General features: G+C 50.3%; 1 protein-coding gene across 5 annotated transcripts in view; it reads left to right on the plus strand.

Moving 5' to 3' along the window:
• The window catches only part of Dp (transcription factor Dp), an 88,380-nt gene that overhangs the window by 57,467 nt on the left and 5,642 nt on the right, over positions 1–25,271 (plus strand). For 4 of the 5 annotated variants that reach the window (XM_050190190.3, XM_050190191.3, XM_050190192.3 and 1 more), the window contains exon 6: positions 2,784–2,826. In XM_050190190.3, the coding sequence (XP_050046147.1) occupies positions 2,784–2,826 (43 nt within the window). Of the gene's footprint in view, positions 1–2,330; positions 2,612–2,783; positions 2,827–25,271 lie in introns of those variants that run through there. The other variant, XM_072286341.1, reaches the window with a different exon arrangement.

The raw sequence follows: 25,271 nt of genomic DNA on the forward strand, positions 1-25,271 counted from the left end.
AAACGTCACGGCCGCCATGTTTTAGACATTACCTGGTGCCACTTTGCAGCAGAACACAGAGGAAGAGCATAGCCTGCAAGATGTAACATGAAAAAAAAAAAAGAAGCATAATAGTGTGTAAGCGCAACTGAACAAGGACGTAGAAAAAAACAGATACACAGAGACAGCACTGTCTCTGGGTGTCTGTTTCTTTCTACATCCTCGTTCAGTCACACTTACACGCTCTATCATGGATTCAAACCAACTAGTCCATCAACGTGTTTTAACAAACAAAAAAAATGATTGTGTGGCATCTGCGTTTTTGGCTTGAAGGTCTTGAGAGAAGGAGAGAACCGACCTGCACCAGAGGCGTTGGCCATGCCTGGCCAGGTGCAAACACGTCTCTCTCCAGTCGGGCCTAAACAAAGGGTCGCAGACGGAAAGAGCAAAGCTGCGCAGTGACGCCAATGTTCCCAACGTGCTCCCGTGCACCAGTACTCTCCCCATCCATGATGGCGTGGAGTTCGAATTATCGGTGGTATTGCAGAATTCAGTGTGAATTAGTGGGACGTGTTACATATTGCTTTCTATACATTGTTGGACGGACCGCGGCGGCTACTTCGAATGATGCGAAATTTCGAATTAACGAGTTGTGAATTAACGAGCTTTTACTGTATCCGTTGGTCAAGCTGGTGCACAACAAAGCCAGTCCGCACCAAGTAGCACAGCCAAACAGGAAGCATATGAACACGAGTGTGCACTCTAGCCCTGTTGTGCACAAAGCAAGTGCTGCAGTTGCATGTAGCTTGCAGTCTGCTAGGTAGCATAGATACCACGGCCTCTGCAGGGCGCCGCAACGAGTCCACTGGCTGACCGCACTGCGGCTCGCTGATCACAACCACGAATGGCACATTTGGTGCGTCTTGGGTGACAACATTGGAAATAGTGCCGTCTATGTGAACATCCAAAATCAAATATGAACTGCACTCCATGGTGACGTTAAGTTGGAGGTGCGTTATGGGTATGCCCCACTCTGCCGTAGCCTTTGCAGTGAAAAATCATTGAAGAGGGAGTGGAAGCACCATGAATGCTGTGTTTAATAGCCAATAACTCTGCTTGTGCTTGTGCAGAATGCATTGAAAAACATTTTGTGGCAAAGAATTCCTGAAATAGTCTAATTTAACTTTAAATGCATTTCTCGACTTTATGAAAGTGGTTCAGGGCCCCTTTAAACAGCAGCGCCCATACTTCTTTGAGTGATTGTGTTAAATTTATCTACTGGTGTAAAGGTTCAAGCATTGCCTTTATAGAGCAGGGACACGATCGGAGGTCATTGTTCAGAGCGCCCCAGTACTTTTTTCCAGAAGAGAGTTGTGCAGTTGTACCTACTGTTGTTTAACCTGTTGTCTTAAGATGGGTGCTAGTACATATTCAATGACAGGTTAAGGATGCTGCGGCTATATTTCCCTCTCTTTTCTTATCCTCTATACCCATGTGCCCTCCTTCGCTTTCCTTAGACACATGAATCGCCCTGTTCCTGTGAGCGATAGGTCTGCGAAGCAAACTGTCGGTCAATTCAGTGTTTTCTGGTACCATTTGGCATGCACGCAACATACATAGGAGGAGGGACGTGTGGAAGTAGTCAACCCGTTTGTGTGGCCCCATAGTGGGACCTGTTTGCGCATGGTTGCATAACAGCTAGGGCTCCTCCAGCTGGTGGCACTTGTCAGGGAAGTGTGGAGGGATAAATGACAGGACACGTCTTTTGGGAGGAGCTCCTCCTGCATTCTTGACTTGTCACTGACTATAGTTCCCCCGGCTTTCATTGCATGCCTACTCTAACATCACCATTGATGTCACGAGCAGACTGGGCTGCCTAGTTCTGATTTCCTGTCTGGTGTATTTTGCTTAGTTGTGTGTTTTTATGAACTATCTTATGCTCGGCAAAAAGTGTAGAGAAATGTTAAAACAGCCCGTTCTGCTGAAGAAATTGTCAGAACTAAAGGGGCGGTGGAACACTTTTTGGACATAGCAAGAAAACATTACCGATCTGTTAATGAGGCTCCTGTGAATATGTGAGCCAAATATCATTGCACTGCATGCTGCAGGGATTTTACAAACTCGTGTCAAAAGCAGTGAAAGATTTCTTGCCCTCTCCTTCGCAATGTTTTCATGCAGCAGCATCGCTAGCGGCGGAGCCCACAACAGCTATTGGCTGATTTCGTGATCGCAAGAACATTATCAATTATACAATTATTGCTTGTTTGAGTTAAATAAATGAGAAATATATATGTCTGCAATCTCAAAAAGAAGGGAAAACCATTTCATTTTTGTATTGCTGGTCTACACAGGACAGTTGCTGCGTCTGCTGCGAGAGGCCACTGAGATGGAAAGCATATAGTAGTGTAGATGCAGCGGCCTCCACGGGGTGCCGCCACAAGCCGTCTCACCGCCGTTCAACCTTTGGGCTGAGCCAGCAGGACATTGCTCCTTTGCGCCCCCTTGCTGTCTCTCCTGTGTGGCTTCCAGTGCACCGGTGGAAATGAAAGTAGAAAGAAAGCTATTCATCAGTCTAGTAATTATTTTGAACTTCGCTTGTGCTTGAGAATATTAAAAAAGGTTTGCAGCAGGAGATTTGCAAGGTGATGTAATTTAGTAGTGCTGTCATTCTATGATTACTTAGAGAAGTGTTTCAGGGTCTCTTTAACCTTCAATGCGTTGAATACATACTGTACAGTGCAGTCCTTTTGAGCTGGTTGGGTGTGTCATGTGAGAGCATGATGTGGATCTCATTTAAAATGCAGAGATGGCTCAAGCTGGTGCCGAGGTGGTTCCTGTGGCAAGCGAGTAAGTTTTTAAATTTCCTCTCAGCATCTTGCTCTAGGAGGATTTCTCAGCTTAATGCAAATGAAATTTTGGCGACTTGATTTTTCCTCTTTTTTGTATATCTAATATGAAAATTAATGAAAAGCTACTCATATAATTTTGCCATTTATCAGATTGTGTATGAGTGTGGTGGACCCTCACCAGGTCTGATTATTTTGAGCTGACAAGCGCAGTGCATGCACTGTGCACTGACGATCGTGTCTGCTAAGTATTAATCTCTGCGCGTCACGGAAAGAGCTTAAATTTTGAACTAAACGCCGTTTGCCCTTCTCCTTGCGGGCTCCGCACTTCCAGCCGGATAGTTGACGCGTATCGCACTAGTACACTTACATGCATGGCAGGGCTGTGATATCGCTGATAGTGGCACGTCACTTTGAGAATTATTCAAGGCAACAGCAGTTATTAGTTTGATCTGTTGCTTCAATAGACAAATATTGACACGTGTACTTATCTTTATCAGGCGACCACGTTTCGCCGCTTAACTGTAATCGCACAGCGACGGACGCGCCTGCATGTGTCCGAAGTTTCTGGAAAGTTATCGATGCTTCTACTCGGCTGTCTGTTGTCGCCGAACCTTGTGTTATCTGATTTGATCGCGTGACACGAATGGTGTAGAACTTTGTGGAAGGCACGCGGGTCCGAACGATTAGTCTGGAACATTCGACGACTGCACTATAAAAGCGGACGCGCCTGACCCGCTGATCAGATTTTCGACGATCGCCGACTGTGTTCGCCGCTTTTGTTGTGCTATAAGTGTAGCCTGTTTTGTGGGCACAGGTTCGCCTAATAAAATCTAGTTTTGCCTTTCACAGTATTGCCACTGTGTTCTTAACGTCAGCACCACGTGACATCTGGTGGAGGTGCTAGTGCGTTCATGTACCGAACGCCCCCGCAAAGCCGCGATCCAAGCCCGAAGCCCGAGGACAAAACCAACATCGCCCAAGACCAGCGTGCTAGTCGCAGACTTCAAGGACTGCCCCCAGAGCACGGACTTCTACCTGAGTCGACAAAGAAGATCGTGGTCAAAACAACCCCAATGGCTGCCCCAGCGTCCCCCGTTATCCTACAACAACCTCGGGACCCACCAACCTTCCATGGAGAAGCGACTGAAGACCCGGAATCATGGCTGGAGACCTACGAACACATCGCGACGTTCAACAACTGGGACTCCGACGACAAGCTGCGGCATGTCTACTTCGCCTTAGAAGACGCCGCCAGAACTTGGTTTGAGAACAGGGAATCGACCTTGACAACGTGGGATCTGTTCCGTAGCGGCTTCCTGCGCACCTTTACAAGCGTCGTGCGCAAGGAAAGGGCTGAAGCTATGCTGGACGCCAGAGTGCAGCTACCAAACGAGAACGTTGCCATCTTTACGGAAGAAATGAGCCGCCTATTCTGCCACGCCGACCCGGAAATGTCCGAGGAAAAGAAAGTCCGGCTACTGATGCGTGGTGTAAAGGAGGAACTTTTCGCCAGTATGGTACGAAGCCCACTGAAGACCGTCGACGAGTTTCTTCGCAAGGCCACTAGCATCGAGAAGACACTCGAGATGCGAAACCGGCAATTCGACCGCCGCACCAACTCTACAAGCTATGCCAACGTTCAATCGCTGGCCTCTGACGACCTGCGCGAGGCTATCAGGGCAGTCGTATGAGAGGAGCTCCAGAAGATCTTCCCGTCGTCGCAGCCTCAAGTGGCCTTGATCACTGACATCGTCAAAGATGAGGTTCAGCGGCTGCTTGGGGTTTCGAAGGTGCAACCTCAATTACAGCAACTCCAGCCAGAAGCGATGACCTACGCCGCCGTCGCACGCCGTCAAGGTCCTCCTCCGCGACCGCGACAGGGCCCTGTAACGCCGCAATTTTGTCGACCACCCCCGCCGCCAGCACGCCCACCCGTCGCCCAGCGCAGCTACCCGAGGAAGACAGACGTATGGCGCGCTCCTGACCACCGCCCGCTGTGCTACCACTGCGGAGAAGCGGGTCACGTCTACCGACGATGTCCATACCGGGAGATGGGACTGCGAGGTTTCGCCGTCAACGCTCCGCGCCCGCAGCAAGGTGAACGCCCTCGCGATATCGCTGACTACCTCGCGGCTACTCAGTGGAGCTCTCGACGATCGTCGCGTTCGCCATCACCAGGCCGCTACTTGTCGCCGCAGCGCCGACCATTCACTGGCCCAGCCCGGGGCCGGTCAGCGAGCCCATATTTGGAAAACTAAAAGCAGCAACCGATGGAGGTGCGGTTGCTGTCCGTCGAACTGACAAAGACCCTCCGCCGCCGACGAAGACGCCGAAGAAACTACCTCGACAACATAACGACACGCCGCCGTCCCGACGAAGTCTGGAAAGAAAGAATGCTACGACGAAAGACGACCTGACGACGTCACATACCAGCCACAGGTCAACGCGACGCAGCCGTGATCCGACGCCAAGACCTAACTGCAACGCCAGAGAAAGAACCACCGACCTCGAGGTGCTTCTGGACGACCACACAGTTACTGCCTTAGTGGACACAGGGGCTGATTACTCCGTAATGAGTGGACACATCGCCGCCCAGTTGAAGAAAGTTAAGACCGCATGGGAAGGCCCTCAAATTCGGACCGCTGGAGGACACCTCATCACGCCGACTGGAATCTGCACGGCAAGAATAACCATTCATGACCGGACTTATTCTGCCACCTTCGTTATCCTCCAACAGTGTTCACGAGACGTCATTCTCGGTATGGACTTCCTGGACCAACACGGCGCAATCATCGACCTGAAGTCGAAGTCAATAACGCTGTCGGAAGATGAAGCAATGCCGCCGGAGAGCCCTCGTAGTCACCACGCCTTGAGTGTGCTCGAAGATCAAGTGAGCATCCCGCTGACGTAGAAGGCGTCATCGAGGGCGACCAACATCTACTGCTCGACCGTGAAATTTGCGTCGCAAGAGGGATCGCTCGACTCCACGGAGGGCAAGTGGAAGTTATGCTAACCAACTTCAGCCAAGAGTTCAAGCACATCAACAAGGGCACGACAATCGCATACATCGAGGAAATTGTGGAAACCAGCAATGCCTTTGTCCTCTCGGATTCAGCCGCATCTACCCAGATGAGCATTGCCCCCGAATCAGACTTCGACATAAATTCAAGTCTCCCCATCATTAAGCAGCAACAGCTCAGAAGTCTGCTTCGATGATACAAAGACTGCTTTTAGAAGTCATCGAGGATTTCACAAACACCAGTCGCAAAGCATCGCATAATAACCGAAGGGTGCGCTTGACCACTCCGCCAGAGCCCTTACCGAGTTTCGAAGCGAGTAGGCGAAGCTATAAGACAACAAGTCGACGAAATGCTGCGCAAAGACATCATCCAGCCGTCGAAAAGTCCGTGGGCGTCTCCTGTTGTCTTAGTGAAGAAAAAGGATGGAACCCTTCGTTTCTGCGTCGATTATCATCGACTGAACAAGATCACGAAGAAGGACGTATACCCCCTCCCACGGATAGACGACGCATTGGATCGGCTCTGCAACGCTAAATACTTCTCGTCGATGGACCTCAAGTCTGGCTACTGGCAAATAGAAGTCGACGAGAGAGATCGCGAAAAGACTGCCTTCGTCACGCCAGACGGCCTCTACGAGTTCAAGGTCATGCCATTCGGACTGTGCTCGGCGCCTGCAACGTTTCAGCGCGTCATGGACACGGTGTTAGCCGGACTGAAGTGGCAGACGTGCCTTGTTTACCTGGATGACGTCGTTGTCTTCGCCGGAAATTTCGACGATCACCTTAGGCGGCTTGCGACAGTGTTAGAAGCCATCAAGTCATCAGGGCTCACTCTGAAGCCGGAAAAGTGCCGTTTCGCTTACGATGAGCTTTTGTTCCTAGGCCACGTGATCAGCAAATCAGGAGTACGCCCCGACCCACAGAAGACAGCTGCCATCACAAAGTTCCCGCAGCCAACCGACAAGAAGGCAGTGCACAGATTCCTTGGCATGTGTGCCTACTATAGGCGCTTTGTCAAGGACTTTTCACGCATCGCTGAGCCGCTGACAAAGCTAACTAAATGTGACGTCGAGTTCAAGTGGGAAACGCCGCAGGCCGACGCATTTCAAGAACTCAAACGACGCATGCAGTCGCCGCCCGTACTTGCGCACTTCGATGAGCACGCTGATACCGAAATACACACTGACGCCAGTAGCCTAAGCCTCGGTGCCGTCCTAGTCCAGAGAAAAGATGGACATGAACACGTGATAGCTTACGCTAGCCGGTCGTTGTCAAAAGCGGAAGGCAATTATTCTACAACCGAAAAGGAATGCCTCGCCATCGTTTGGGCTACAGCAAAATTTCGCCCTTACCTCTATGGCAGGCCATTCAAAGTGGTCAGCGACCATCACGCGTTGTGTTGGCTAGCTAACTTAAAGGACCCTTCAGGACGGCTGGCGCGGTGGAGCCTCAGACTACAAGAATACGACATCATTGTAACATACAAGTCCGGAAGAAAACACTCAGATGCCGATTGCCTATCACGCGCCCCCATTGACCCACCGCCGCAAGATGACGAGGATGACGACGCCTTCCTTGGCATAATAAGCGCGGAAGACTTCACCGAACAACAACGAGGGGACCCGGAGCTAAAAGCCCTAGTCGAGTATTTGGAAGGGCACACCGACGTTGTCCCTAGGGCGTTTAAGCGTGGATTATCTTCGTTCACGCTTCAAGACAACCTACTCGTGAAGAAGAACTTCTCACCAGTCCGCTCCAGCTACCTTCTTGTTGTACCGTCAGCGCTGCGTCCAGAGATACTGCACGCCCTACACGACGATCCAACCGCTGGGCACCTCGGATTCTCCTGGACGCTGTCAAGAATACAGGAAAGGTATTACTGGCCGCGTCTGACCGCCGACGTCGCCCGTTACGTCAAGACATGCCGAGACTGTCAACGACGCAAGACACCACCAACAAGGCCAGCAGGATTACTACAGCCGATCGAACCTCCTCGCCTACCATTCCAGCAGATTGGGATGGATTTGTTGGGGCCGTTTCCGATGTCAACATCCGGGAATAAGTGGATCGTCGTGGCGACGGACTATCTCACCCGCTTTGCTGAAACTAAAGCTCTACCAAAAGGCAGCGCAGCCGAAGTGGCGAAATTTTTCGTCGAAAATATCCTGCTGCGACATGGTGCCCCAGAAGTCCTCATCACCGACAGAGGAACGGCTTTTACAGCAGAGCTCACCCAAGCCATTCTGCAGTACAGCCAGACAAGCCACAGGAGGACAACTGCCTACCATCCGCAGACGAATGGTCTCACGGAGCGCCTGAACAAGACCCTCGCCGACATGCTAGCAATGTACGTCGACGTTGAACACAAGACGTGGGACGTGGTCCTGCCGTACGTAACCTTTGCGTACAACACGGCGGTGCAAGAAACAACACAGATCACGCCGTTCAAGCTGGTCTACGGCAGGAACCCGACGACGACGCTTGACGCCATGCTGCCGCACGTAACTGACGAAGAGAATGTTGACGTCGCTAGCTATCTCCAGCGCGCCGAAGAAGCCCGACAGCGCGCCCGCCTGCGAATCAAGAGCCAGCAGAGGACCGACAGCCGACACTACAACCTCCGACGACGCTTCGTCGAGTACCAGCCTGGCGACCGTGTTTGGGTCTGGACCCCGATACGCCGACGAGGACTCAGTGAGAAACTACTCCGACGCTATTTCGGACCCTACAAGGTCATCCGACGTATTGGCGCTCTGGACTATGAGGTCGTGCCAGGCGGCATTTCGCATTCACAGCGGCGCCGCGCACGATCTGAAGTGGTCCACGTGGTGCGCCTTAAACCCTTTTACGGACACTGACGAACTTCATTTTTGTTCGTTTCTTTGCAGCATCGGGTCGATGCTTTTTAAGAGGGGGGTATTGACACGTGTACTTATCTTTATCAGGCGACCACGTTTCGCCGCTTAACTGTAATCGCACAGCGACGGACGCGCCTGCACGTGTCCGAAGTTTCTGGAAAGTTATCGATGCTTCTACTCGGCTGTCTGTTGTCGCCGAACCTTGTGTTATCTGATTTGATCGCGTGACACGAATGGTGTAGAACTTTGTGGAAGGCACGCGGGTCCGAACGATTTGTCTGGAACATTCGACGACTGCACTATAAAAGCCGACGCGCTTGACCCGCTGATCAGATTTTCGACGATCGCCGACTGTGTTCGCCGCTTTCGTTGTGCTATAAGTGTAGCCTGTTTTGTGGGCACAGGTTCGCCCAATAAAATCTAGTTTTGCCTTTCACAGTATTGCCACTGTGTCCTTAACGTCACCACCACGTGACAATATAAAGTCAAGAGAAATAATAAAACCTACAAGCCGAATGTCTGCAGGTCTGTTTGTACTGTAGTAAGAGAGCTGTACTTCAGTTTCGTCTGCTTGTTCCCATATCGTGCAGTAGTGTGCGGAAAGCGAAACTGTCATTTTTTACCCTGTTACAACGCACGATCATGCTTTGTGATCCACTTGCATCTGTATCAGTGTTTGTCTAGCGCTGACTTATATCGCTAGTCAGGTGTTCTTGTGCACAGCATGCAAAATCACGCGCTGAGCAAAACAAGACGCAACAGCTCACGCGAGAGACCGTCGGTAGAAGTGCACTGCGCAGCAAGGAAGTGAGAGAAAAAAAAAAGGCAAAGCCTGTGACGTGATCTATGCGCTACGCCATCCTCCAGCTCCGGTATGGGAGAATGCAAGGAAGGAATTTCGCTTGTGGAGGCTAGGTGGGGGCAAGTGGAGAGAGCGTTATGTTGGCGGTGATGCTCGCCTCCTGAAATCATGGATTTGCAACACTGAAAATATTTCTATTTCGGCTATTAATGAACCAATTTGAAAAATCCTTGCGGATGAACGCTACTTAGAAGGCACGTAACAACTCCCAGCATATAACCAAGATTTCCTATGTGGCCTGGTGAGGGGCCCTTTAATGTTAATTAAATCGATTGCATTGAGGTGACGGGAGCTTCATAGGTATGGATGGCCTCTGTGAATAAGCTTTGCAAATATTTAGCCAGTAACAAAGTGCGCCTGTGTGCATCTGTTTTCTCTGTTACGTCCTTGTACTATTTGTGCTATAGGAAAAAACTGCAAAATGTTATACCAACAAGCCCAAATATCTACACTGAAAGTACCTCAGCCATGGCGGTACACGAGTTGCATCAGCTGGTAGCATCAGCTATTTTGTTGTGGTGACATACAACACCCTGCTAAAGTGAAATTCATGGGATTGTTATGAAATTAGTAACTACAATTGCCAACCACTTTTTTGGACGCTTGATTTGTTTTATCTTAATTATTCTGCTTCCCTGTGGCACCGCCACTTGCTCCATAGGACCAATGTTTAACGGCGACTGACGTTTCAGATGCCACACGGTGCGTTGCCTAAATTTTTGGAATGGTGCCCATGCAATGTTGCGAACTTGACGGCCACAAAATAAGTTGCCACCAGTGAGTTTGTCACGTTGTGGAAGTGATTTCTCAGCTTTCTGAATTCCTTGCGATGGCTGCAAAGATGGTTACTCTGCACTACAGAGAAAGAATAATTAAGGAGGCGCAACTTGTCTTCTTCCCACATCCTCATAATGTTGCGCAGAAGCATGGCAGTGGACGCTGTGACAGCGCTGACTACCGAACGGGGATCAAACTGCGCCATGCTGGACACCTGATGTATGGCCACGTGACAGTTCGTAAAAGCGATGCAGCAAGTCCGTGCGATGCGGGAAGCGTGGTGCATGCTCTTGTCATCTGCTCTCACTCCTTGATGCCAGGGTGTTGCCCTTGCATTAAGTAGCTATAGCTTGAGTACACTAGCATGTAACAGTACTTGTAATGAGTACTGTCTACCTTTGCTCATTTGGCGACGCTTTCACCAATAATTTTAGGGATCTTCCGGCCAACTCTTGGTTTTCTTACTGGGCACTAGCCAGGTGAAACTTCCACAAAATGGCAAGGTGCCGGGAGCCTCGGGAAGCAACAAGAACCTTTTCTGCTGGTCAAAGATGACTGTGCCACCAAGCTCAGCAAAGTATTTATGTCTGCTGACCATTCCACTATAGAAATGCTTTTCGCAGACTTAGTCACTTGTTGTCAGTTCTCGATCCAGTCTTCCAATAGCTTTTGCCTACTCTTGCAGCTGTTGAGCATCATTTGGAGCTTTCAAAGTGCTAACGTTGTTCTCGCAGGACTTATATCCGCTGTTACACTTTAGGACGAAGCATCGACTCCTCATTGTCGCCTATTAGCGAACGCTTGCATAGTGAACACTTGCATCGTAGAGAAACAGTATAGGAACCGCAGAACTTACAAAGTGATGATTCTGACTGTTCGAAGCGAGCGGCAGTCGCTGCTCTGCTGGTCCGTCTGTCCATGTCTGCCCAAATGTGCTGCAGGAATATGACTAAATTTTATTTCCCCCGTACAGTTGCTGTGTATTGCATGCTATGATCGGCATGTCTTATGGCGCATGTTAATAAAATAAACAAATTCTTCTTTTTCGTTACATCTAAATAGTCACAGTTTTGCCTGAAAGGCGAAGCACCGATTGCAATGGCAAACTAGCAGATAGCTATACGAAGTAAAGATCATGGTTTTATCGGCTGTATAAACTTATAAACATTCTCTTACTATCTAAATTAACAATAATATAGTATGTAAGTGTGACTGAATGGGGACATAGAAAGAAACAGACGCGCAGAGACAGTGCTGTCTCTGTGTGTCTGTTTCTTTCTACGTCCTTGTTCAGTCACGCTTACACATTCTATCATGGATTCAAACCAACTATCCCGCCAATGTGTTTTTACGAAATTATCAAGCACAGTATCACATGCGCACAGGTAAACATGAACACATCTTACTCGATGAGCTTGGAAACACTGTCAAAATGCTGCAGTGAGGAATCGCGGCATCAGCAGTGTTCGAATTGGCCTCTGTGCATCTCTCGCTTCAACTGAATGAAACATAGAAAGCACAGTGCATACGAAGCTACTGGCACTATGGGCACTCTGCAAACATTACAGATAGCTTTGAAGATGAGGCCCCCATGTTCGTGCACTTTAGCCATGTTGCAGATCGCTTTCAAGATACGGCACCCACACAACTGCGGCATAAGCAGCAGCCACTAGAGAAGAACGCCCCGCTCCTTGCCTCACCCCTGTGCCTCGCACGCGACAGGAGAGGGCGCGCTTCCGGCCTGCTTTCCTCGCTCGCACATGCGAGATTGAGCCGCATTCGACGGCTCATCCTCGCAGGCTTTCACTCGCACATGCGGCATGCACTGACGATTTTATCGCCCGACTTTATGCGAAACCTCACCGTGACGGGGACGCCAACGGCAGAAATGCGCCTGGAGGGTCGATATAATTGCTATCGCAATAAAATTTGAAATGCACAAAGCGCAGTTTTCGATACACACCTGGCTACGATTGCAGATTGTCTGCTCTTTCAAGTGAACTAGTTTCTTGCTTTCATTGGTGGATAAAAACCATGTGATCCTAAATATAAAACTTAAAACAAATGTTGGTACTAAAATGGTCTACAGGTTTTTTTATTCCTGAGCACAAACCACGCTAGTGTAAAACATTTTTGGTGGCATCCGACAACCTAGCGCCAAGCAACCAGTAGAATTAAAGATGAAACCACGTTCATTCCACATTAGAATGCGCTGAGCGTGTTGCGGTGGAAAGGGAGGGGGTATTATTGCAAAAGGGGAAGGGGAAGGCTGCCTGCGTTTTGTTAACGAATGTCCTGGAGGCAGCTGAGCGGGGGCTGCATGACTCTTGTGGCTGTCGCGGAGCCAACCGCCGACCGGTGGTGCTGCCAGGTCCTGGAGGAACAGCAGTGCACGCCAGAGCTCGATGGCATGGTCCGGAGGTGTGGTATACGGGGAGGCCCAAGTCCGGCAGGAAGAAGGCCAGGGTCCCCGCTTTATGGTGGCCAGGGCACGAAACCTAGATGGGATGTAGAGGGGGCATTCCCAACACAGGTGGTTGAGATCAGCACGACATGTGCACATGGAACAGAACCCACTTATGGGTGGTGGTGTGCCACCCCTGTGGGAACGGTTCAGCAAATGACGAGTAAGGAAGGTGCCTGTCTGAATTCTCCCAAGCAAGACTGACTCTCGCCGTGTGAATACCTTCGAGGGAAGCGACGGTATAGAGAGTGAATTGCCCACTGCTGTGAGGTAGGCGGCACGTCATTGTTCGGTCGCATGCTTGTCTGCCATTGGATCTGGCATCTCAGGTGTGGTAGCGAGGAGAGGATAAGGAGTATTGGAGGCTCTGGCTAGTGCAGTGGAAAGATGAGCGTGCGCCACTCTAAGCCTTCTCGTTTCCGGGGGTACTGCAGTGCGCAGGGACCCAGTGGATGGTAAGATCGTGACCACATTCGCGGAGAAGGCGTGCCTGGTGCCGGATCTTCTGCAGTACGATTTTTGTGTAAAGAACATTAGCGCGTGCCTGATAGGCAGCCTGGGAGTCTTGTGCACACGTGATGGTGAACTGGGTCAGTTTCAGATGAAGTTGCAAGGGCCCACTCCAAATAATCTAGGATGGCCATTAGCTCTGCGCGGGTACTGTACATTGCTTCTGCTGATATATGATGGCGTTGGTTCTGATTTTCATTTGTCTGGTCGTACCATGCAGTGGCATAACAACTGTTACTAGGGCCGTCTGCAGGAAGTGCAGCATTCGTGTATATGATGCATTCAGTCAAGGGGAGTGAACTCGTCGCTTTAGCATGCCTCTTGGCATATGCAAGGCACTGCATTCGCTGATTAGAGTCCATATTGAGAGGAAGTGGCTTGCCATCAGTGAGAGCCGTGATTTCCCACGGCGGCGTTTTGTTGGGCAAAATGGGCAATGTGTGGACGTCATACCCGAGGAGTGAGCAGTAGCAGACGACGCTGGGCACCGTCAGGGACCCCAAAGGCACCGTCAAAAGTAGTCAACACAGTGTGACATTATTGTAGTGGCGCTGGCGCCGGCCCATAGTTTTGCCTCCTGTTATTCTTTTTCCGCACTCTGCACCAAACTGCAAATTTGGCCGGTGACTTTAACAAATTGATGCTGATAAGGTCTAGCCATTGTTGTGGTGTGTGGCTCGATGTTGTGGGAACTTGCTTTCAAAATGTTCACGCTGTAATGAAGCAGACGCGCCCCTGTGTATGGGCCGACTGAAGAGGAAGACGACGGACCGTGTCGTGATCGCGAGCGAGCCCCTTTCAGTGGCGTAGCCAGAAATTTCGTTCGGGGAGCGGGGGGGGGGGGGGGGGGGGGGGGGGGGGGGGGGGGGGGCTCATGCTGCAGCTCGGCCTCCTCCTTAAGAGGAAGCTTTTGCTCGTGTGCTCCGACCTAAATACATGAAAGGGAATTCGTTTTTCTTGGCAACCACTGTACCAAATTTGACGAGGTTTGTTGCATTTAAAGGAAAAACTGAAATTCTAGTGACTGCTGGTTTTGGATTTTTAATTTGGGTTGTCAATTCTTCATCAAAAATTGGCCAAAATCGCAAATTTTCAGAAAACAAAACTATCTAGTTTATAACTTTGTAACTCAACAATGAAAATTGACATGACAATTCTGTGAATTGCACCTAATAGTACATATACAGTGAACAAAATTGATATGTTACTCATGAATCTCAAAGAAATTTAGTATTGTGGAAATACGGCTTTTGCAGGACCCTTGTACTCAATGGGACCATTCACGTAAGCTACAAATTGACATACCAAATTTGTCCGTTTTGACTGTTATAATAGATGCCGTTTAAAGAACAGCGATACCTGTTTTTGATGCAACGCTATTAGTTTGTAAACATCATGTGTATATTTTTTTTTGAACTTCCGAATTTTTTGAAATATTTTAAACAAAATTCAGGCCCTAAATCGAAATTCCGCTTCCAATAGACACTAGAATTTAACTTTCTCAAATACAACAGATTTCATTAAAAGCAATCCAGGGGTTATCACAGAAAAACGTTTCTGCGTTTTACATGTATTTGAATAAGCCGCATCGGAGTTGGGCCTGAGCTAAAGCTTCCTCTTAAACAATTTGTCGAAAGACAAAATACATGAATAATAATTGCATTGCCATTGCCAAAGATGTTGCTGCAATGGGGGTGTTCGCCTAGCAGAAGGGTAACTAGATATAGGTTGTAGCGCTAGGCGTAAACAGGTAGGCGCTATATCGTAACGGGGAAGCAAGCACTTCTCGTCGTCTTCTCTTGCACCAGCACACCAGCACCATGCCCACTGCCCAGTGCCTTCAGTACAATCACTCCCCACCGAAAGAGTAGCCATCCTGGCGACTTAAGGACAGGAGAACACAGGGGGGTCATGGCACTGCTTGAGCCGGGAGACGTGGACAATTTCCTGGCCCCGACGACGCTGGTCGGAAGGCGTTTCGAGTGGCTCGATGAGGTAGTTGACAGCGGATGTTTGTTTCAGTACCCGATAAGGACCGTGGTACTTGGAGAGCAGCTTGGAGGAAAGGCCTGGAGGAGTAGAGGGCACCCACAACCAGACCAGCGAGCCAGGCGCAAAGCACGGAGCCGTAGTGGATGAATCGTGGCGAAGCTTTTGGCGCCACTGGTCCTGGGATGTGAACGAACGAGCGAGCTGGCGACATTCTTCGGCGTAAGCAGCCGCTCTAGAAACAGTCGTGCACTCCGAAGCATCTGGTCGGTAAGGCAGAATCGTGTCCATAGTGCATGAAGGTTCGTGTCCGTAAAGGAGAAAGAAAGGGGAGAACCCAGTGGTGCTTTGCGTGGCGGTATTATAAGCGTAGGTGACGAAAGGCAGAATGCAATCCCAATTCGAGTGGTCAGATGAAGCATACATGGCCAACATGTCGCCAAGGGTGCGGTTGAAACGCTCTGTCATCCCATTAGTTTGAGGATGATATGCCGTGGTGGTGCGGTGAATGATGCGACACTCCTTTAGCAATGCTGCAATGACGTCGGAGAGAAAAACACGACCGCGGTCGCTCAGTAATTCTCTAGGTGCTCCATGCCGTAAAATCAGGTTTCGGAGGATAAAACTGGCGACGTCTTTTGCTGTGGCAGATGCTAAGGCTGAAGTTTCGGCGTACCGCGTGAGGTGGTCGACAGCGACAATAACCCAGCGGTTGCCACTTGGAGTGTTGGGAAGCGGACCGTATAGGTCAATGCCAACGCGGTCGAACGCGCGCGCGGGGCATGGTAAAGGTTGCAAGGGGCCGGCGGCATGTTGAGGTGGCGTCTTGCGTCGTTGGCATATGTGGCATGACCGGACATACTGGCGAACGAAACGGTACATACCGCGCCAGTAGTACCGAAGCTGCAGGCGAGAATATGTCTTTAATACACCAGCGTGGCCGCATTGTGGGTCGTCGTGGAACGTGGCGCAGATGTCGGAGCGGAGGTGGCGGGGTATAACAAGCAACCACTTACGGCCGCTGGAATTGTAGTTGCGGCGGTACAGCAGGTTATCCCGAATGATGAAGTGCGTGGCTTGGCGACGAAGCGTCCGAGAGATCGGTGCTGGCGACTGGCTGGACAGGAAGTCAATAAGCGAAGAGATCCATGGGTCTTTGCGCTGCTCTGATGGCATGTCGGAAATGTTGAGGGCGAAGGCACCGCAGGTAGAAATAGACGAGTGGACAGGGCCAGAGGGCACTGGTGACCGGGATAGAGCGTCTGCGTCTGAATGCTTTCGGCCTGAGCGATAAACAACGCGGATGTCGTACTCTTGTAGGCGCAATGCCCAACGGGCAAGCCGACCAGTTGGATCTTTTAGTGAAGATAACCAGCATAGGGCATGATGGTCGGTCACGATGTCAAATGGACGCCCGTACACATAAGGACGAAATTTGCCGATAGCCCAAATGATGGCCAGACATTCCTTCTCAGTAACTGAGTAGTTCGCCTCGGCTTTGGTAAGGGTGCGGCTGGCATATGCGACGACGTACTCTTCGAAGCCGTCCTTGCGTTGTGCAAGAACAGCGCCGAGCCCGACACCACTAGCGTCCGTATGGATCTCAGTTGGAGCAGAGGGATCGAAGTGTCGCAGTACTGGAGGCGAGGTGAGAACGCGTCGTAGTTCTTGGAATGCGTCGTCGCACGCCGAGGACCAGGCTGATAGGTCAGAACGGCCGGTGAGAAGCTGCGTCAAGGGGGCAATGACAGAGGCAAAGTTACGGACAAAGCGTCGGAAATAGGAGCACAGGCCGATGAAGCTGCGAAGCTCTTTCATGGTGGTTGGTTTAGGGAACTCGGATACGGCGCGAAGTTTTGTGGGGTCCGGAAGGATACCGTCTTTTGAAACTACATGGCCGAGAATAGTAAGTGTACGAGCGCCGAAGTGGCATTTCTTCAAATTTAGTTGCAGTCCTGCAGTGGAGAGGCACGCAAGTACCTGCTCGAGGCGGTTGAGGTGCGACGCAAAGTCGGTGGAAAAAACCACAATATCATCTAAATAACAGAGGCACGTTTTCCACTTCAGCCCTCGAAGAATGGTGTCCATCATTCGCTCGAAAGTGGCAGGCGCGTTGCAGAGGCCGAACGGCATGACAGTGAATTCATATAGCCCATCAGGCGTTACGAAGGCTGTCTTTTGACGATCGGCCTCTGCCATTGGCACTTGCCAGTACCCGGAGCGCAAATCGAGCGACGAAAAGAATTCCGCACCCTGCAGACAGTCCAAGGCATCGTCGATGCGCGGCAGAGGGTAGACATCTTTGCGCGTTATTCGGTTAAGGCGGCGATAGTCGACGCAGAACCGAATGGAGCCATCTTTTTTTTTAACGAGGACAACCGGAGATGCCCAGGGACTGTTAGAGGGCTGGATGATGCCACGCTCCAGCATGTCGTCAACGTGCTGGTCGATGATACGGCGTTCAGCAGCCGACACACGATAGGGACGCTGGCGCAATGGCGTTTGCTGACCGGTGTCGATACGGTGAACGACTGCGGACGCTCTACCCAAGGATGGTTGGTCAATGTCAAATGAGGAACGAAAACGTTGGAGGAGTTTGATGGTTTCTGTTTGCTGCGCAGGTGTGAGTTCTGCGTCGACGGCGCGAGCGAAGACGTCTACAGGGGCATCAGTCGCAGCAGGATTAGTGACGGAACAAATCGGAAGTGATGCCGTGTCGCCAAACATGGTGGCCGGGAGAACGCTATCGAAAGCTTCAGCGGTACCCAGGCACTCGCCGCGGAGTAGGGATGATGGGCAGGCGGACGGATTGCACACGTAAAGGGCAGCAGAACCGTCGCAAAAAGTGACGACAGCAAACGGAAGTAGAAAGTTCCGGCGGCGCGCACAAGTGGCCGACGGTGTAAACAGAACAGATGACTTCGCAGCAGAGTTACATGACACAGGAACCAGAGCGGCGGAGAAAGGTGCGATGTCGATGTCAGAGGCGGCAACAACTTTAGGAGAAGAATGGTCGTCATGGTCGCAGCACGGCACGGATAACGTAAGTTCGGCACGAGCGCAGTCGATAAGAGCTTGATTGACAGATAAGAAATTCCATCCAAGAATAACGTCGTGTGAGGAACGAGGTAGGACGACAAATTCTATAACATACATAACGCTTTGAATGACAACCCGGGCTGTGCACGACGCTGAAGGCTGAATGCGATGCGAGGTTGCCGTACGCAGAGAAAGAGAGGTAAGGGGAATGGTCACTTTGTTCAAATTGCGGCAAAGCTTCTCACTAATAATAGAAACGGCGGCTCCGGTGTCGATAAGTGCGTGTACGGTGACGCCGTCTACGGACAGTTCAATTTCGTTCACCGGGTTAGAATGAGGCCTTGAAATGTTCGACGTAAACGCAGTTCTTGCCTCTGGAACTGCGACTGTTAGTTTTCCTCACGGGCTGGGCTGGGTCGGCGAACCATCGGGGAAATGGATCGGCGACGTGGAGAAGGTGACCGGCGTGCATCGAAAGGGAGGCGACTGTAAGATGAGTCCGGAGGAAGGCTAGATGGGTCCTGACGCGGAAGTCGAGCAGGCCTGTAGCTTGAGGCGCCCCCACTGGCAGGTAAACGGGGGCTGCGACGGCGGCAGAATCGTGCTACGTGGCCCGGAAAATGGCAGAAATAGCATATTGGCCGGTTGTCAGATGTACGCCACGGGTTGACGACAGGGGCCCCAGCGGCCGAGTAAGGGACGACCATCGGGCGTGAAGGTGGCGGCGGCACATGGAAGGTGCCAGTGGCCCGGTAGGCATCAGGAGCCGGAGGAGCGTAAGGCCGGGCAACAACGTCAGCGTAAGTGAGCGGTCCAGCTGCAGGCTGCGGAGGAGGGGCAGATGGCAGCGCCGCGGCAACTTGGGTCTGAATGACGTGGCGAAGCGAGGGAGCCAAGGTTGTCGACGGCTCGGGTGTGCTGTTCGCCAGAGAGAGTTGGCGTGCCACTTCCTGACGGATGAACTGCTTTATCTCCGGCATTAAGGCAGAGATATCGGCAGCGTCGCGGCCGAAATCCAACGGAGATAGATCCGTGGTGTCCTGATGAGCAGCGCGCGTTGATGCACGCTGCTTGCGCAGCTCGTCGTAGTGCTGACACAGCTGTACGACCTCGGCAATCGTGTGCGGACTCTTCGCGACGAGCATCTGGAAGGCTTGGTCATCGATGCCTTTCATGACGTGCTTAATCTTGTCAGCTTCGTCCATAGATGAGTTGACGCGCTTGCATAGTGAGAGCACGTCTTCAATATAACTAGTGAAGGTCTCCTCCTGGCGTTGAACTCGACCACGCAAGCGCTGCTCAGCGCGAAGCCGGCGAACGGCGGGACGGCCGAAGACCTCTGCCAAAGTTGCCGTGAAAGCCGACCAGGTGGTAAAATCGGCTTCATGATTGCGGAACCATAGGTTTGCCACGTCAGTCAAGTAAAAGATGACATTTGTGAGCTTGGCGCGGTCGTCCCACTTATTATAGGCGCTTACACGGTCATATTCGGCGAGCCAGTCTTCCACGTCGTGGTCGTCTGTGCCGCTAAATATAGCCGGATCGCGCTGCCGGATGACGCCAGAACAGACGATGGCGGGGGGCACGGGAGCAGCAGCCTGGGACGGTCCCGGTTCATCCATTGCAACAGCTGGTGGTAGCGTTCGGCTGCGGAGTTCCAGGATGTCGAAGAGAAACCCAGCAGCTCCACCAAATGCAATGGGGGTGTTCGCCTAGCAGAAGGGTAACTAGATATAGGTTGTAGCGCTAGGCGTAAACAGGTAGGCGCTATATCGTAACGGGGAAGCAAGCACTTCTCGTCGTCTTCTCTTGCACCAGCACACCAGCACCATGCCCACTGCCCAGTGCCTTCAGTACATTGCAAACGAATTCTTGAACGCTACGCCCTGTCGAAGTAAGTAAAATATGTATTTTTTCATAAAATATACTCGTATGTGCCAAAAATTGTGCCCAATATAACTGATATCAATGCTTCCATGTTTTTTGTGTATTTGATAAGTGAAGAAATTATCACATGAACTTTAGAACTATATCAGTTCGAAATCAGCGATGCAGTGCATGTCGCTGATATGAAAAATGTAAAGGCCATGAAATGAACAAGTTGAGGGCAAAAAAAGAAAATGTTAATGAAACTTTCAAGAACTGTGTTTACATTCTTGTGCATATGCAACGGCTAGTGAAAACTCTCGATGGCGCTCTCATTTGTTCTGATGCATTGCGCAAGAGCAGCTGTCACCGGTCGTGTATTGTGAGTAAATGCACCGAAATTATAGTCGCAACAGAGAGCACATATAGAAAGCAGGGGTTCTGCAAAGCATACGAGGGCGAGTCAAATGAAAGTGAGCCAATGCGAATATATGAGAAACGGAGTACCTTATATAAAAGTAGTCTCCATGAGCATTTAGACATTTGTCCCATTGACTTATGAGTCGCATGATTCCCGTCTCATAAAACGCCTTGGATTGCTGCTCCAAAACGTCTGCAACTGACTCTTTCACTTTATCATCCAACACGAATCTGGTTCCCTTGAGCTGTTTTTTCGGTTGCCCCAAAATGTGGAAGTCGCAAGGCGACAAGCCTGGGCTGTATGGCGGATGTTGCAGCGTTTCCCACTTGAAGTTTGCCAGTTTTGTATTAACCACATCAGCGACGTGGGGACAGGCATTGTCGTGAAACAAGATGACCCCATTCGTCAATTTTCCCCGTCGTTTGTTCTTGATTGCGACACACAGCCGTTCCGGCGTTTCACAATATCAGAAACGATTGATAGTCTCTCAAGATATAGCAAATTTTCTCAGTAATGGCCCCTGTTGACCGAAAAAAAAAAGTCAACACCACCTTTCCGGTGGAAATGAGGGCCTTTGCTTTCTTTGGGCGTGATGAATTCGAATGTTTCCGCTGTAAGCTTAGCAGTCGTGTCTCAGGCTCCTAATAGTGGCACGATAGTTTGTCCCTGATCACAATTGCAGACAAGAAGTCGTCGCCCTCATTGTGATACCAGATCAGATGAGTCAAGGCAGCGCCGAACTTCTCAGTCTTCTGGCGGTGGTTCAAAATCTTGGGCATCCATTGCGCACACAAGAGCCGATAATCGAGATGTTTATGAATTATAGTGTGAACCGGACTGTGACTGATGTTCACACGGTCTGCCAGTTCATCAATACTTATCCTCCATTCTTGTCTCGTCAGCTCATCAACCTTTGCAATTGTGCGGGGGGTGATTGCACGATGGCGTTGACCCGGTCCTGGATCGTCTTTGCAACTTTCACGTCTTTCTTTGGACCGTTTTCTCCAACGCTTCACAGTGGCCAATGAAATGCAATGTTCAACGTACACGGCAGCCATACGGCGACTAATTTCTTCTTGGGAAACACCTTCAGCTGTCAAAAACTTCACGACATCATGCTGTTCAACTTTTGGAGGCTCCATTATGTCACGCAACCATGTTCAACCCAGTAAATGAGAGCATTAAAAACATTTATCCTCACACCTGCGTGTCACTTTTGTAAATGAGAGATGCTTGTGTGCTACGCGCATGCCTCGCAGATAATGAACCGAACCATTATTGCACGGTGAGGGTAGGCTAACCATCATTTGGCCTGCCCTCGTACATTAGAAATGCAAAGATGCAATGGGATATACAAATGCGAAAGTGCAGCTTGATAAAGGACAAAAAATGTCACTGGAAACAAAGTTCACTGCACGTATACACAAAACCTTGCAACAAGATGTTTAAATATACGTATAAGTCTCCAATAAATCTACGAATGTAAAAAAAAAGTCACTGTATATAATGCGCCAAACAAGGCAAATAAACATACTGCACAATCATATATTCACAGAATCCTAGATTCAGCCCCCATTCCATCCATTCCCCCCTATGTATTGCGCGCAATGGAAGGCGGCGTGCTTGCTCCCCGCTTTTCTCCTTTGCGCACCCAAGACTGAGTCACCATCATCAGCTCATCCATTCCACCCCCCCTCCCCCCTACGCTTTCACTCGCACATACAGCATGCGGTGCTCGGTCACGATGTTATCGCCGTTGGACTTTATACAAAACATGAGGGCGACGGCAACAGCAGGAATGCGCCTGGAGTGTCCATATAATTGCTGTTGCAATAATATATAGTAATAGTATCCGGCAACAAGCGTCCCGTGGCCCATTACTTTCCACAAAAGAAGAGGGAAGAAAATAAAACTTTCACCATACGACAATTCGCTGCCCCGCAACAATGTTTTTTCCCTTTTGTGGGGTGTGGGCACCAAAATGAAAAAACACAAAGGAAAGTATGTTGGCCAGAATCGAATGCCTACTTTGGGCACTTAATGTGGCAACCGAAGGAATATCGAAGAAAACGTGAGACACTTGGTCCACCGAGAACCATACGCATGATGCTCGGGATCCTACACCAGCGAGACAAGACTTTCCGGAGAGGTTGCGCCCAAGCGAATGCGGTGCAATCTGTCGAGTCCCCATAGTGATAGCGGCAAGCGACCATTGTTTCTTTTTGTCGTCTGCCAGCCAGAAAGCGTCCAAAACTCTGCCAGGCGAAAATCCACTCCACCAGAGCAAACCGAATGTGCACCAAAGTGCGCCGCGTGGTGGTTGGAGCAACACGAGAAAAACGTATGCACTCTGGCTGGCTCTGGCAGCCCACTGTTAGGGTAGCGAGAACACAAAAAATTGAAGAGGCTTAATGTATTCTTGTGAATAAAAGTCAAACTAGATAAAATAAATAAGGATGTAGTTACCTTGGCTGGCTTTAGTGTCTTGACATGGATGCTATGGCGTAGGTGAAAAAGAAATGTTGATATTTTTTTTATGTGACATGACGGCACAAAAGAACCACCACAATGCTTCATCTTATCGGACCTCGCTGCATGCTTTGTCAACTTGTCTGATAGTATGTTGAATTGGCTTGTCTCGTTGTATGTTCCAATGTAAGACTTTAGAAAATCAATGCACTTTTAGCGTCAAATGTTTATAACAGCATTAATCCCACAAAGTTCCGCAATTGAATATCTAAAGCACAACGTTGGAAATGTCAATGCACCTTTCACATCAAAAGTTTATGGGAACTTTATACCCATAAAGTTTCGGAATTGAAATCCATGTGCTCCGTAGATTCCGCGGCCTGCGCGCGATGCCGCGGCGAGCCCTTTGGCCATCAAAACGCCCTCGAAACTTTGTGCTCGGATGGGGCTGCTTGCGTTATATGACTCCCAGTACATGGACGTTGCCAGGAAATCCAGCCTCAGTTCGCAATGTTCGCAATGAAATGTCTTTTCAAGCGTGAAAAAGACATTCTAGATAAAATACACAATGATTTCCGGTGCTGGGGGTTGCTTTGGTCGGCGGTGCATGAAAAGCACAAAAAAATTTTAGGGGGCCTAAAGCCCCATAAGACCCCCCCCCCCCCTTGGCTAAGCCCCTGGTGCCATTAAATACCTAGCATTCCACAACATTGTGAACGACAGTAAACCTCGTCGCATTTGGTGGAGGTTGCTGCAATTCTTCGCCTTGTCCTGGAGCTCCGCACTCGAACCCTGCCAACAAGATCACCCTGCACTATGCCTGATCCCGCCACCTTGTTGCCTGCACCACCGGCTGCCACTGTCGTCTGTGCCGGCATCCCTCGTCAACGTAACCCACCCATTTCCAGTGGGACCGCCGAACACGACGTGGAAGACTGGCTGTCATCGTATGAACGTGTAACTGCCCATAACAAATGGGATGATCAGTCTAAGCTGGCCCACGTGCTTTTCTACCTCGCCGACATAGCCGAACTTTGGTTCTTCAACCACGAATCCAACTTTACCAGCTGGTCCGCGTTTAAGACTCCTTTTGCCGAAGTGTTTGACCGCCAAGCTGTGTGTAAGCTACGCACTGAACAGCGTCTGTGCCAGCGCGCAGAGCAGCCTGGAGAGACATTGCTCAGCTACATCGAGGATGTCCTCGATTTATGCAAGCGGGTAAATCCCAGCATGTCAGAGGATGACGAGATCAAGCATATCCTCAAGGGCATCGAGGACAGCGCATTCCATATGTTGCTGTCCAAAAGCCCAACTAATGTTTTCGTCCTCATTAACCTCTGCCAGAGCTTTGACGAGCTGCGCCGCCAACATTCCATCGCCCGCCAGAACATTCAGTACACTGATTCCGTCTCGAGCATCGCGGTTTCTACCGACATGACCAACTTGACCCTCTCATAGCATATCAAAGATTTTATTCGTGAAAAGGTGGCCAGGCAGCTCTCGCCGCTGCCTCACAGCAACACACTTACGGCAGCTTTGCCTCCAACGCTGCAGCAAGCCATCTGTACTCGGATATCTGAAGCACTTCCTGCAGCTCCTACAACCCCCCCCACCCAATCCTATGAGTGTGCTGCTGTTCTATACCAACTTTGCCACTCTTTTTACATTGCTGCTGCTCAGTTACGCAGCCGTGGTTGCATGGCCACCTGTGCAGACAGCTTCCTTGTCATTGCCCATGCATCCGGCTTCATTTCCAGTTGCCCGACCGTCACCACATTTTTTTCGTCCCACCAAGACGTGGCACACTCAAGACAACCGGCCTATCTGCGGCATCGCTGGCCATGTGGTGTGCTTCTGTTACTGCCGCGCCCCAACTATGCATACCACCTTTGACGTGCCCAGCTAGACACACCACAATACACCACCACGCCTCCATTTTCACAGCGACGTCTTGACACTGATCACCGGTCGGAAACTCGGCGTTCCCCTTCCCCTTGTCGGCGTTCGATTTCGCCCCTGCATTGTTGAGCTCCCACTGAAGAGGGAAACTGACTAGTGCAGTTCCTGAGGCACGAACTGCAAATACATCAACATTCCCAAGACCTCAATCTTCGCTGCAAAATGTTATTGCTGTTTTTGTAGAAGGAGTACCCGCAGTGGCACTAGTCG

Source organism: Dermacentor andersoni, chromosome 2 (genome assembly GCF_023375885.2).
Source record: "Dermacentor andersoni chromosome 2, qqDerAnde1_hic_scaffold, whole genome shotgun sequence".
Taxonomy (NCBI): domain Eukaryota; kingdom Metazoa; phylum Arthropoda; class Arachnida; order Ixodida; family Ixodidae; genus Dermacentor; species Dermacentor andersoni.